At 42.1% G+C, this 15,242-nt stretch overlaps 1 protein-coding gene across 1 annotated transcript in view; it reads left to right on the top strand.

Moving 5' to 3' along the window:
- The window catches only part of CNTLN (centlein), a 1,560,264-nt gene that overhangs the window by 1,396,141 nt on the left and 148,881 nt on the right, over positions 1-15,242 (top strand). Inside the window, exon 26 of the mRNA XM_086961469.1 lies at positions 9,521-9,598. Coding sequence (XP_086817595.1) covers positions 9,521-9,598 — 78 coding nt within the window. The remainder of the gene's footprint in view (positions 1-9,520; positions 9,599-15,242) is intronic.

Below are 15,242 nucleotides of genomic sequence, written 5' to 3'. Positions count from 1 at the left end.
TCCTATTCAAAGATGGAGAGATATAGATCCAGGGTAGGTATTATTAAAGCTGTGAATCCTTGATTGATTTATCTGTCTAAGGTATATGATTTAATTATGTCTTTATGTTTAAATGAAAATATAAGGGATTATAGTATGAATGTTTAAGTTTTCAAATTGTACATACGTGTGGACCATCTAAATCTGGATCTTATAGTATTTTGCGTTATTATTAGCTGGGTTTTTTTTGTTTGTATTCTTTTATCGATTTGGATGTTAACTTCTAATATCCTGTATGTATATTCTTTTTTCATTGATGTGCTATGTACCCATATGAAAATGGGGGAAAAAAAACCAATAAAAATACTTAAAAAAAAAAAAAGGAATTGTTCCATGTGTTTCGCCAAAGCATTGGAGCGATCTTTATTGGTCGTTGCCCTCGTGTGCTCCAGAATTCTCTTTTTTGCCTCAAAGGTTGTGCTACCTATGTATTTTTTTGTGGCACGGACACTCTATTAAATACACTACGTATGAACTTTTGCAGGTTAGATGCTAGTGTATTTTCCACTTTGTTCCTCTTCTGATTTCTATTTTATTTTGTTGTTTTGGCAATTTTGCACACTTTGCAATGTCTGCACGGGAAGAAACCTTTTCGTTGTAGCCAATCATTCTTTGGTGTCTCCTTGTAATGGCTGTTTACTAATTGGTCTCCCAGGTTTCTTACCCTTCTGTATTTGATATTCGGGTGATCACCTATGATTTGCGCCAATGTTGGGATCTGTTTTCAAGATTGGCCAGTGCTTCTGTATAATTTTGGATAGTTTGTTGTTTTTGGCACTGTGGGTCGTTATTAATCTGATTACATCTATATCTCCTTGTGGTTCTTTTACTTTGTGTAGGATTTCCTTACGATCCTGTATTAGTACTCTGCTCAAACTTTGTTCCACCACTTTAGTTGGGTAACCCCTTGCTCGGAATCTCTTAATTGCGTTTCTGCTGTGTCGTTGGAATTCATCATTGTCCAAACAGTTACGCCTGAAACGTAGAAATTCTCCGTATGGAATGCTCCTTTTGAGTTTTTTATTATAGAAGCTATCTCCATGAAGAATGGCATTTGTAGACGTTTGTTTCCGGTGTAAGGTGGTTTGCAGGGTTCCAGTTGCGATGTAGATTTCAGTGTCCAAAAATGTTACCCTCTCTGTACTTATTTCCCATGTAAATTTTAAGTTCGTGGTGGTGCTGTTGAGTTTTTCAAAGTACATTGAGAATTCTTCCGTAGTGCCATCCCAAATTATTAGCAAGTCATCGATGAATCGCAGCCATAAAATGACTTTCTCATGCCATCGATAATTAGTAGTATGCCACGCCAGATGTTGCTCAAACCATCCCATGGTCAGGTTGGCATAGTTAAGCGAAATAGAGATGCCCATGGCACAGCCTTTTATTTGTTTGTAGACTTTTTTGTCGAACAGAAAGATGTTTTGGTTCAAGCATAAGGAGATCATTTCATTTAACATCTCATTATGATCTCTGTATCTGATGTTCCGTTTGGCAAGATAGAATTTGCAGGCTTGAGTCCCTACCTGATGTTCTATGTTAGTGTACAATGACACTACGTCCATTGTGATCAGTTTATAATTTGGCAACCATGAGACGGTTTCAAGTTTTTTTAGTAGATCTGTTTTGTCCTTTAAGTAAAATGGTAACTTTTTTACTAAAGGGGCCAAACACTGGTCAATGTAGTTCGACAAGGGCTCCATTAATGAATTTTTTTGAACCAGTCGTAGAAAAATACGCACCACGCCAAAAATAGAGCGCCGACACCGAAAATGGGCCTCAACTGCTTCATATATATATATATATATATATATATATATATATATATATATATATATATATATATATATATATATATATATATATTGTTTCGACAAGATCCCCTGCCTTGCTCACACAAAGAAAGCTCCACAACTCTCTTCCCTTTTGTTTGGAGTTTTGAGCCACATGATGTAATAGACCCAGACATCTTCCTAGGAGAATATAATGCATACACAATCTCATATACTTTACGTTAAACTTTTTCTCAAGCAGTATCATTTCTTATTGTTAAATTTTTTAAATGTTTGCTATTTCTGTTGTATTTTATTTTTTCTCATGCCTGAAAATGAATCTACTTCCAATTAGTTAGAATATCGCACTGCTATGCCCACTGCTAGTCGAAGTGTGTGGTTCAGGTATCATTTAAAACAATCATTAACATTGACCATTGCTCCCTCTATTTTGCATTCTTTTCACAAGTGCGCAAATCTTCGAGGCCACGGTCTCCTACTAGTATTGCAAATTGAACAAAGAAGTTGTTGCAACAGGCAAAAAACATCTCACTCTTTGTGTGTGCACAAACACAATACCCTGACTTCCCTTTGATATCATGGATGTCCCACACAGTAAAGTGCAAGTGCAGACGGTACACCGACCACTGATTTATTGTGTCACACAGCATTCAGGACTGTCACAGGCAGACACTTCTTAGCGCTTCAATCCACACTCGCACCTAGCGAAAGGCAAGACAGTGGCGAAGAAAAGAGCAACCAACAGAGGCCTTCATCAGAGCAACATTTCTCTGTGGTTCTCAAGTTGATCTTCCATATTCAAGGACATGGCAGCTCCTGCAGCTGTAAATCCTACTGAATTGACTACAGATGTATCTGGATCAGTGAATCTGCCCATCGCTTCAATGGCCGCAGGGCAGGTGAGGATGGCTGGACCGATGCCCGCCAGAGGAGGAAAACGACGCTCCGGAAAAATGTTTTATTTCTGAAGAACTATATTTTCGCACTTTGGACATTGTAATTATTTGGAAACTACAACCATTTACGTCATAAAGCTAAACTAGCCTTGAGAAAGCCCCGGCGCAAATCGCCAAGAGGGGGCGAAACACGTGTCGGCTGTCCTTGTCCTATGAACAACAATAAAGACACTTCACTGCAATTAAAAATGTTTCTGTCCTTCATACTACGATCTGGAAAGAATGGATACTAATCCTGAAAAACTGATGTGAATTTCTGTGGAATACACACTTACCACTTCTCAAAACTGTTTCTTTACTTGAAGCCCAAGAGGTCCAGAGCTTCGAGTGTGTCTCCACTCACTCACCAACACAACTTATTCAAGCGTTGTTCAAGCCTTGAAATCCTTGGACCTTTTTGCTACCCCATTTACATTAGCTCCCTCAGTGTCCCTGCCGTGAAGCATCCCAAGAACACTGTGTGAGCCTTCCATCTACCTCTAGTATTTTTATCTCTTTTTTCTAATTTTGTTAAGATTCTAACACCTCGCCTCCTTGCCTGCGGCTGCGACGCCCGCTTCCTCTTTGATGTGGGTGGGCTTCAGATCCTTGCGCCGCCGGGGGAATGAGTGTTTTCCTAGGTCCCCTTGCCCCTCGTTTAACCCCCCCCCCCCCCTGGCTGCTAGCAACCTCACCCCCTTATTGGGGGGTACCTGGCTTGCTCCAGGGGCGACCAATCCTGGTCGCCCCTTTTTACAGGCTTCCTACGGGGGCGGGCATGTTTCCCGCCCCGGGCGGCATTTGTTCCGGGCCCCCATCGGGTCTGGCTTTGCCTTCCCGGGCCCGGGTTCCAGCACAAAGTAGCCAAGTTCTTTGGGATCACCCCCTTGTACTTCATTGATGTGCCTCACCACAGGATAAGTTCTATCCTTGTTTTTTACAGCCCTGAGGTGCTGAAGGATTCTTAAGTGCCCCATGTGTATTGTACTGCCCACATATAATTTGGGGCATGTACACTGAAGGACGTAGACCACATGGTCACTCTTGCAATTAAAAAAGCGTGGTATTTTCCAGGGTTTTTTCAACAGTGGCGAATTGATCTATTTTCTGTTAATGCCATGTTGACAAGCCTTGCATTTCAGGCATTTATTAAAACCTGGACTCGCCTTTAACCATCTTTCTGTTTCTGTCACTTCTTGGCTGTTTACTACTACATATTGCCTCATGGACTTGGCCCTTTGAAAAGTCAAAAGCGGCCTACGGGAGAAGCTGCTACCTACCGTGGGATCTTTCCTCACTAGGTGCCAATGCCTATTCATGCAATCGCTCACATTGACATGGTAGGCATTGTACCCCGTAATCATTCTGATTTCATCTTTCTTTTTGGCAGCCTGGCTGACCTCCTAATTTTCTGGGAATAGAATCGACTCCCTAGTGGTTTCTTCCACTTTATTAAGAGCCTAAGTTAGCACTAGTTCGCCATAGCATCTCAGTTTGAACCTTTGAGGTGTACTGAATTTGAGTTTCTGTAGGTGAAAGCTATCTGAATGCAGCAATGAATTCCCTGAGGTTGGCTTCCTGTAGGTACGTGTGTGTATTCTCTTATTTTTTATGAATACTTCCAAATCCAAAAAGCATACCATAGTCTTAATGATAGTACTAGTGAATCTTAGATTCAGGGAATTCTCATTCAAAGCAGAGTTAAAGACATTGGCCTTCTCTTGTGAGCCCCTCCACAGTATGAACAAATCATCAATGTAGCGGGACCAGATTACAACATTATCCCTATACTCTGCTGCAAAGTCGACCCTGAGCACCTACTTCTCTCACCAGCCCATGTGAAGATTTGCATAGCTGCGGGCAAAGCAGATGCCCATGGCTGTGCCCCTTACCTGTCTGTAAGTATCCCTACTGAACAGGAATAGTTGTTTTCTAGGTATAATCTGGCCATTTCCAGCAACATTTCTAAATGCTGGTAATACCTGATGGGTCTCCTGTCCAGGAAATGTCTAGGGGGCTCTAAGGCCATCCTCATGTGCAATGCTAGTATACAATGATGCTAAGTTAAGCGTGATTAATAAGCATGATTCATCCCTGGTTATATCATGTATTCTCCTCAAAAAGTCTCTAGTGTCCTGAATGTAGGGCGGAACGACTTGACAATATCCTGCAGGAAGTAGTCTATATATCTGAAAGTTGTCTCAAACAGACTACCAATTGCCGATATTATCGGCCTTCGTGGGAGCTTTTGCATATCTTTGTGAACTTCTGGGGATCACATACAGTATGGGCGTTACAGGATCATCCACCTTCAAATACCCATACTCCCCATCAGTGATTAAGCCCATCCCTCTCCACCCGGACAGCTTTTTATAGTATTTGTTCTTGACTTCCAACAGATTGTTCTGTGGGACTCTTTGGTAATAACTGGTGACCCTCAATTGACTTTTGGGTTCGTCATTGTATTTCTGGAAGGGCCATAGAATAATGTTCCCGCCCTTGTCTGACTTTCGGACCACAATGTCCTTCCGTGCGGACACGTTTTCCATTACTTTTGAATATTCTTTGTCTTTTCGTTTCATGCCATTGCAGACCTTTTCAATGGACAATAATGAAATTGATTTCAGTTTCCTTATTTTACCCTATCTGAAAATGCGTCAATGGAGTCCCTGGGAAGATTAGGAACAAAGGTGGATTTCCTTTTAAAATGTGTTGCTGTACTCCCATAGATACTAACACTGAAAACCTCTTAACTGACCTATATTGCTTTTATCATGACCTATGTAGGTTCACTGTGTCAGAAACCCACTATTATTGTATAACATCTCAAAGTTTTAAGACAAACAATATATGTTTGTTTAAAATTTTATTACATTTATTACATCTTTTCTTTGGGCAAATAGATTAATATTTCCAATTCACATTTCATAATTATATCATTTAATACACACATCAAATGGCCTTGGGAAGTGGTCCTGGAGAGACCATTTCTACACCTTAGATTGTTTGATGACTTCCACGAATAGAAATCTCCCCATAATACACCTTGGGACCTCCCTAGAGGGCTGAATCTCCATGTATGTGTATTTATAGTCTAATTGCAGTAAGAATGAGTGTGATTGCGTTGGTGAATGAATGAATCATAGGTTGCTGCTGGTATAGGTATTCTTGTGAATTTTAGCAAACCTAATTGCAATAAGCCATCATTTTTGATTATTGAAGATGTGTTTGGTTTTGCACTTAGGATTGTCTTTGTGATTTTTCTCCATTTCATGTGTGTATTAAATGAAATAATAATGAAATGTGAATTGGAAATATTCATCTCTTTGCACAAAGAAAAGATGTAATACAATTTAAAATATATATATATATTATTTGTCTTAAAACTTTGAGATGTTATACAATAATGGTGGGTTTCTGACACAGTGAACCTATATAGGCCATGATAAAAGCAATATAGGTCAGTTAAGAGATTTTCTATGTTAGTACCTGTTGTTTTCCCACTCCTCTTGTACCTTAAAGTATCACAGGGGGTGCCTTCTTTTTCTTACAGTTGTACTCCCATAGATGTCAAGGCCAAACAAATTAGCTGGTTCCTTGTAGGTTGCAGTAGCATCGTTGTCATATATACGCGGTCACCACTGGCTTGCTATAGGTAGGACCACTTTTCCAGAGGAAACGCATTTCTGGGCGCCTTTTGACAAATACTCAATAAACTTTCCCAAAAAATCTCATCCACCTTTGCTCCTTCCTGGAAAGTTTTGGGATGGTCCGTCAAGCGGGGGGGGGGGGGGGGGGGGGGGGCGAGAAAGAGGATGGGGTCCCAAAATCAGTCAGGGACCGGAACAATCTATTTTATAGCAGGGGTATGCTTCATGAGGTAGAGCCGCATCCAAGCCTCCTTGATGCCTGGGGTACCCCATCCCCAAGGGCCGAGTTGCAAATTATGGGGAGGGGGTGTGTGCCCCCCTCCCCAAGCCATTATATGGCCCTAGGGCCGCCTCCACAACAGTGTTCTAAGGACCCGCAGAACACAGTGGTTTTCCTGCCTGTTAGATTGCAGGTAGGAGAGTCTAAAGTGCTCGCACCCGGCAGAAGCAGAAAGCTGCTTCCGCCAGTTGGGAGCACAAAGGTTCCTCCGTGCCCACTCTCTTGCAGGCAGAAAGACTCCGGATTGGTCCCTCCTCCCCCAGCGGAACAAAAAGAAAAGCTGCTCCTGTTTAGTGGGAGCAATGCCAGGAGCCGACACCCCAGTTAAAAAAAACAACACCGAGTGCTGCTGTATCCTGTGCTGGCAGGGTGCCGGTGAGGCCGCAGGGCCCCTGGGGATCCCCCTGCACCTCTTAATATTATAAATGCTATGGGGTGCTCTGGGAAACCCATGTTTATAAAATATTTGTAAAAAAGGGTTGGTTACTAATGCATGGCCTAGGAGTCCACTTGCAGGGAGCCGGAGTGGCCCTGGGGCAGCCCCCAACAAAAAATTAAACCTGTGGATATCTCGGCTGGGCAATGTGACACTTAAAAAATACATGTTTAAAATGAATAAATGATAAATGAGCAGTAGGAGCCACTTATTTATAATTCATTGCTCCAAGCAAGGTTGGTCCCTTAAATCCCTAGGAGGGCTTCCTATTTACATTTAGTAGATCCTGGTAGTGGCCTTACAAGGGGCACCACCAAGCATTTTTTTATGTTGTGGGGCTGTATCAAGTGTACCATCCCCCCAGCAATATTAAAAAGAAAAAAAACAGTAAGCCTTCTGGGTCATTAAATCCTTGACCCCAGGAGAGCTTATCATATTTTATAAAGCACTCCTAGCTGGAGCTCTATGCTATTCAGCTGGAGTGCATGGACTTCTTGAAGTTGCCTTATGGCTGTATTATGTGGGCTTGTAAATGTTAAAAGAAAGACTCCAAGTTATGTTGATGCTTTTTTTTAATAAAAAGTATTATATTTTTTTGACAATCTCTTTTTCTAAACATCGCACTGTGTGAATTAATTAAATATACATTTGCTTATAATTATTGGTGCTATTTTGACAAAGACAATATGTCTTTTTTTATTTGTTCATATGGTGACCCCTTCATAAAGTCAATAGGCGTATTCTTTATGTTTAGGTGTTTTTCTCTTTGACAAAATCAAAGTTACTTAAAATGATACATTTTGTATTATGATGTCACATAGCTGTGCATGCCCACCGGGGCTAGGGCACCAGACCCTGCGCCCAACCTTCTGCTGTACCAGGGTTGGGCACTGGGCCTGTCCTGCAAGGGGGGGGTTGGTTGACAGGCCCTGCCCTCAACCCTTCACCATGCTGCCTTAAGTAACTATAACTCAAGCCCTCGCCCTGCACTGCTTATGATCACACATTATCACTCATTACATGTTCTATGACATCATTGATAAAATCACGGCAACATCTGAACTGACATAATTTATGACAACACTATGCATGCCAAGGGCACAAGCTATAGTTACATGAAATAACTATAACTGGTGAGTTTCAGTGGTTTTGTTTGTTTAGAACTGTATGTTTTAAGTGATATTTTCACCTAACTATAGTGTCCCTTTAGCTTTTGGGTTTTTCAGGGAATATCTATTACGTAGGATTCTGAATTCCCTGTCTAAAAACCCTTATTACTGGCAACTTGTGATGTTGTGATGCACCTAGTCGCCTGTAATAAGGAAATTACGTAGGCACTCACCTGTAATAACTGTTTACCGTTGCGTTTTTGCATCATAATACCCGCTTCTACAGCCAGCAGCAGGATTAGGAGCAAAACAAATAAAACAAAACGTGTTCTTCCTTCTGTTCTGTTTTTCTAAATGTACAATGATAAAACAAGAAGAAAGGAGATATTTACAGCAGCGTTTTTCTTTTTTGCATGCCTTAGGTAATTGGAGAAAGGAAAGAATCGCTGTGGTTGTTTCAACACTTTCTTAAACATATCCATTTAAAAAAAAATCTAATTTGTATTAAACTGATTCTTTTTGCAACACGTATCTTACTGCTTTTTGGTGCATAACTTGCACTAGAGATTCTACTTTTAGTCTTCATGTTTTTGAACATGCAAACATATCTCTTTTATATGAAGCTGCAACGATTTAAGGGGATTATGGGAAAGATGAAGGTGTGAACATGTATTATAAGAAATAAAGGACCCCCTTCCATGCATTATAAGGATTTTGAAAGTCACAGTAGAGTTCCATTACCTTATAAAGGAACTCAGCTTTCAGTCAGAGCCAGCCTAGAAAACCAAAAGCAGCCCTAGCAGAAATGCTCAAACCGAGACTCTTCCTTCGTCTCCTTGCACAATCTCTCTCTTTCCATCCATTTTCTCTCTATTTCTCTCTCCTCTTCTCCCTTTTTGGTTGCTTACTCTTCATCTTCCCTTCAAATCTCTCTATTTCTCGAAGCCTCCCCGTGCCTTCAGCAGTTCTCCTCGGAGAGTGGGTGAAGTGATTGCGGCACCAGGAGTGACTGGACTGTCAAAACTGTCCTTCAATGGCTCCAGCTCATTTGGAAAAATGCCCGGTGGAACTAAAGACTTGTGCTGCCTTGCTTTCGGCCCCAATCCTCCAATGAAGCTCGTTGGTGACTTGAAACATCCTTATAATGTACAGCATAGGGTACTATACTCCATATATATTTTAATGGGTTGCAAAAACAGCTGCGCTTTTGAGCCTGACCTAAAAATGATCTGCCCAAGCTCACACATATTGTAACTAACGTTTGATCTTTTTCACCCATAGGAAGCAATAAAAAGTAAGGAAGCGCTGGAACAGGACCAGCTGTGGATGCAACACGTAATGACACTTTTGGAAGGACAGGTACCACACAATTATACCACACAGTTAATATGCACCATCATTATTGTGCTCACGTGGAATAGCGCTATTTAACTATTTGTATATTAAGCTGCATCTCTTTTAAGACCACTTATGTACTCCCGCCATCCCAGCCTACTCTCTTTTAACACTAGCACCTCGCGCAGCGCTTGTTAGAAGAAAGGAAACGCAAAGCGTGTAATCGCTCATTTCAACAGATGAAAAGTTGGTATCTGGTCAGCGGCATCGGCGCGCACCCTGGCTCGTGCTCTAATTTAATTATCTGGCCGGTCTGCGCGCGAGGAAGACGGATCAGGCTGTTCCTCTCTGGAAACCCCGCCATCTTGGGTTTCTTTAAAGTCGGCGGTTGATGCGGACACCCGAGGAGTTCACGGGTCTCCGTGACCTTTTACCGCGGACCTGTTTCCAGTCAGTTCATGTTTTCCTCCCTGTCAGACAGCTGTTTATTACTGTGTCTTCCCGCATTCTCTACAATATTTTCTACTGAGACCTCGAGCAGCTTGTTAGTGGGAACTAAATATTGATTTGGCATCCTGTCGATGCAGAAAGAATGAGAAAAAAAATTCCACCAGAGGCCCCTCAAACATTTTCCTATCGACATTTTCTGGGAAGAGTGGAGAGAAGCGCAGAGGATGACAAGGCTGAGACTAGCTGCCGTCCCTCAGGGCTCTGCCGGGACTGCTGCTGTGACCTGTGTGATACTTTCTTCCCTCTTTCAAGTGTTTTTTTCTCCTGCGCAGGCAGTCTGCCGGGACGCTCCCTTCTTGTAAGTGATCAAGGGCAGTTTATTGGCAGGTGAGAGCCCTGCTTTTCTAGTCATAGCCTGCTTTTGTTTTGACATCATTGACAACATCTCGAAAGCTTTTTTTTCAGTCCTACTGTTAGCTGTATTTTTTTTCTTCCAAGAACTACTGCAATACTTAATCATTAATAACTGAGGGCAATGGCAAAAATTACAGTAGATTAGGGGAACGATTTCCTCGTGCCGAAATTTACAAAAGCCCAATATGGTACATAAAGAAAAATATATTTGCACGCAAACGTGGCTGGCGTTTTAGTACTTAGGGATGGCGATTTCTAAAATATTTGGATGACATCAAAGTGGCAATCTCTGTGTGATGGCCATTGTGTATTATATATAAGCACAGTTTTTTGTAAGTTCCCCTTTTTATTAACGTAATCATTTACAACCCCCCACTTTTTTATGTGTTTATTTTAAAAATGTTACACACATACACTCCTAAACGCTACTCTCTTGTCATTTTTGCTTCTGATGCCATTGGTCCATTTTTACCTTGTGCCAAATTGTACGACCGTTTAATTGCTTCTTTTCACCACGCTGCAGCTTTCAGTGCTTTATTTTCATATTTCTCCGGATTATTGCTGTTGCGTGTGCCTCTTCCTTGGATCTTTACATCTGCGATTCTGTAATCCTATCCACTGCCACGGTTTGCCCTATCAGTCTTTTTCATGTGGCACCTCGTGTCACCTGCAGATGTGCACCATAAATACTGAGTCCAGAAGTCATAGGTTCAGCTGCCGACAGGGCACAAAACAGAGCATTTCTTTCTCAGCAAAAATGATCTATCAAACATTTACAAATGCCATAGAGTTTTGTGTTGCTAACTGCTCTCCCCAAAACCTAAGTATTGGCAAATACGTGTCTGGCCTGTGTTATGAAGTGGCTGGCATCAAGGGGAAGGTAAACTGGGGCGGGCCTTAGGAAAGGACTTCCTGCTCCCGACCTCTCTCGACTCCAGCTTGGTTACCAGGAAACTCCCTAGAAAAATCTTGACACTGCTCTCATGCAGTGAGAGCAGCGCCAGCAATGGTGGGAGCGGCCTCTTTTGGCAATCCAAAGCGCTGCGGAGGCCAGCACTTGCTCTAACCCAGCTGTCTTAAGACAGCTGAGTTAGACATTTCAAAGTGTGCATGTCTGGCTGGTCGTCTCAAGATGACCGGCCAAAGAGACATGCATACCTCTCCCCATTGAGCAGCGGCTCCGCCCCCATCCTGATGCTTGGTTCAGATTGAGAGGATGAACTGAAAAATTTTAATTAATTACCATTTTATTTTTCATCTAATGGATTTGGGGGATTTTTTTTTAAAAGTATGGTGATGCTCCTTCGCTCAAATGGAAGCGCTACCCCTGAAGGTCAATCTTGCATTTTAGCATGCAGTGCATAATGTGTAAAAAATTAAGTGTCAGGGCTCTGGTCTGGAGGCCATGGAAGCTTGCACCACACATTGCACCTGATATACTACCAGCGACAGTCACAGCACAACTACTGACCATCACGCTCCTACAAGTGTAACAGTTCGGACTATTTCAGGCCACCAAAACTATAAGTACGGTTGGGCATCAGGTACTAGTCATTTTTAATGTATATTTAATTAATAATTAACTGTTGTTGTCCTCTTTAAATTAGCCAGACAGTGCCACCTTGTGGCCAACTGTTACAAGCGCCAGTGTTGACAATTAAGTGCTGGTACCAAGTACCTGAAACCCCCGTCTCAAATTAAACACTGGTGCCATGCACATTACACGTGTTCTTACTCTGGTTACTTCTTCTGTGAACCTGCTTGAACTTAAATGTGTTATAATTTATGTACATGTATGTCTTGCACAATCGTATCAATACATACATGGGAATTCAGTGCTTAATTTTAGCCGCTGGGGGGCACTGGCACCTATGTTTTTCTTATCATGTTTTTACCAACCGCAATAGAGATGAATTACACGGATGTGAAAGATGGAGGAAGAGAAAGACAAGGAAACGCTCACAAAAGGAGAAAGCAGGATCCTGCAGGAGTCAGCTAAAGGAGGAGGGAGTTTCTGGTGGTGGATTAAAAGTATGAGGTGGTTTTAAATCTACCAGCCGCGGGATTCCATGCACCGACATTTAATTGCACTGGCCATGGGCTTCTAAGCAGAATCTTAGACACCAGTGCTGTATCTTTCACAAATTAAGCGCTGATACCATACTTAAGCATGAGCCAGCATTATGCTAGGGTTATCGTGCTATATGTGCGCATAGTATGACTTCACTTCCAAGAATACTACAGGGACCAGTTGAATAGTATGCCACAGACTGGATCTTTGTGGAATGGATGCCAGCAATGTGTTCAGAATTAGAACAATTCTGTCAGGACCACCATGATTCAGTGGGTGGGCACTGCTGTGCAATCCATGCGCGCAATAGGTCATTAATGACCACTATTCTGTCTAGACCAGCCTTATTCCCGAAATCGGAGCCTTCCTACTAAGGTTTATGCCATGTCCTGATGATGATCCATTATTAATAATTGGATCGAAACGCCGTCGACACAATATGTGGGTTAAACAATAAGTGTACTATAATGTGCTAAAAAGTGTATGTTTCCTACATATGTGAAGCAAATGTATTCTAAATCCTCTATTTGCTCATGCCTCTTAAATGCCTGAAATACCCCAGTACTTGTATGTTTTGATTGTATGTGTAGAATCGTGGATACAAGACTGTGTCCCACTGCTTTATTGTTGGTTCGTGTGATCAAACATATTTATAAACATTGAATAACACTTTAAGTCCGGCTGAACTTTTTCTTCGTTATAGAGCTTATTGTGGCCTATAATTATTGCAACGTTCATATTTTTCTGTGTCAAGGACCTTTTGTCTTTAGCTCAACTGATACCCCAGGTCCTTGGTTACCTAGTGGGTTCCCTTGTTTTTTTTATAAAAAATTGCATGATGGCCAGCATTTCACCAGTATTAAGTAGCATGCTTTGAATCCCCACAAATCATTGGTTATCACCACAATACAAGGGCCAGCATTTTATGGGGGCGAACAATAGGTATCCTCCTGTGGATGTCCCCAAGTTGCAAAGAACTACATCCATTATGGCAGGGCCAACATTCCTCCAGGAAATGGGCAACATGTCATTGTTACATAAGGTTTCCAGTGATAGGTCCATTTTGAAGGTTCAGCATTTGGCCATTATTCGCCCTGGTGATCTTTTCATGGACAACCACAAGCTGCTAAGAATTTGCACCATCACGCGAGGGACAGCAGTTTACCACCAGTATAAAAAAGGCATCATCTTGTGGAAGCCCACAGGTTGCTAAAAGTTACCACCATTCTGCCAGTGTTTAGTAGCATGGGCAGGGGAAGAGCACTTTAACAATTTCCACTCATCCACAAACTCACAGAAAGACATATGCACACCAACGTTCATACTTGAAACACACACTTTTACACACATAAATAAACATGAATATAGACACTCAACATTTTCTGTTTAAAAAACATTCCACTCCATGCTTCTGTCATGACTGCTGCTACTCGGGTTGATACTCCTTTACCTCCTGCTTAAGGCTCCTGGGAGGAGTGATGGATGGATAGAAGTCCCTAGGGAGTGAGCGAGCAAAAGTGCCTGGGTGGGTGCATGCTGGATAGATGGTTAAATGAGGACATTGCATTCAAACAGCTGTGGGATTCAGAGCAATCTTGACATAAGAGATTGAGGAGCAAGGATCAGCATAAGAGAGATGGAAAGGAAAAGAGACACGAAAACCCAGCATTGCAGGAAATGCTGATGGAAGAAAGGGACAAGAAGCGCATCTCACTGAGACAGTGATGCTTTGATTACTGGGCATACATAACCAAAACCCATGACAAACATAGCAGATAAGGAAGACTTTTGGCTTGATTGTCAAACTCTGAAAAGAGAGGGACCCTCATACTGTAGATCTGGACAGAACAAGCCGATTGGTCCATTCCCAAGATTAAATAAACTATGCTTTTGCAGATTACCGTTCGCCATTATCTCAAGTGTGGGAAGGAATCTGTGGCCAGCAACTGCAGGATTATGGGAGAGTGGCAGGATTGATGTCACCATCCTAGGAGGTGGCAGAAGCCCTTTGTGAAACATCGCCGATTCTGAATTCAGGTCTGCAATAAAAGACCTGGCTGGAGGGGAAACTCCAAGCTCTGATGGCCTGTCAAGGTTTATGTAACATTTATAGCTCTCTTAGTGTCTACTCTAGCTGAGGTGTAGAACACTGCAAGAAGAGAGCACTGCCTGCCCCCTAAAAAGCAAAGCGTTATTGTTGTCGCTCCGTAAAACTGGGAAGGGACACAACAGACTTGGCATTATGTAGACCACTCTTGATGCCTAACACTGATCAGAAAGTAATGAGAAAAGTTCTGGCTGCCAGACTTCTTTCTGCCAATGATGCAGCAAGTAATACAACCAGACCAGAATGGGTTTACCCCCAGACCAAGGTGACTCTATCCTGGGGTGCAGCACAGCCATGAAAATAAGGAGAGTGATGCAGAACCTAAATAACCCGACCGACCCTCACCCGTTATTGATGGTGCTGTGATAATGAAAACGCTTACAACTCATTACATTGGAAACATCTGCATTCAGTCATGGAAGAGATTGGGTTAGGAAATAGGTTCAAACTTTGAACTTAATTGTTATACACCGACCCCACGATGCGAGCCAACACTAGATAGGTGGTCTTGAAATCTAACACTGTTAGTAGGCGGCCCTTAGTCATACTCCTCTTTGAAATAGCAACATAACCATTCATGAATCTGTTGCAAAAGGGTGCCAACTTTAGCAGCATAGCTGTGGATG

The sequence above is a fragment of the Lissotriton vulgaris genome, chromosome 3_1 (genome assembly GCF_964263255.1).
Source record: "Lissotriton vulgaris chromosome 3_1, aLisVul1.2, whole genome shotgun sequence".
Taxonomy (NCBI): Eukaryota; Metazoa; Chordata; class Amphibia; order Caudata; family Salamandridae; genus Lissotriton; species Lissotriton vulgaris.
The sequence above is the reverse complement of the archived record's forward strand: the minus strand, read 5'-3'. Positions and strand labels throughout refer to the sequence as shown.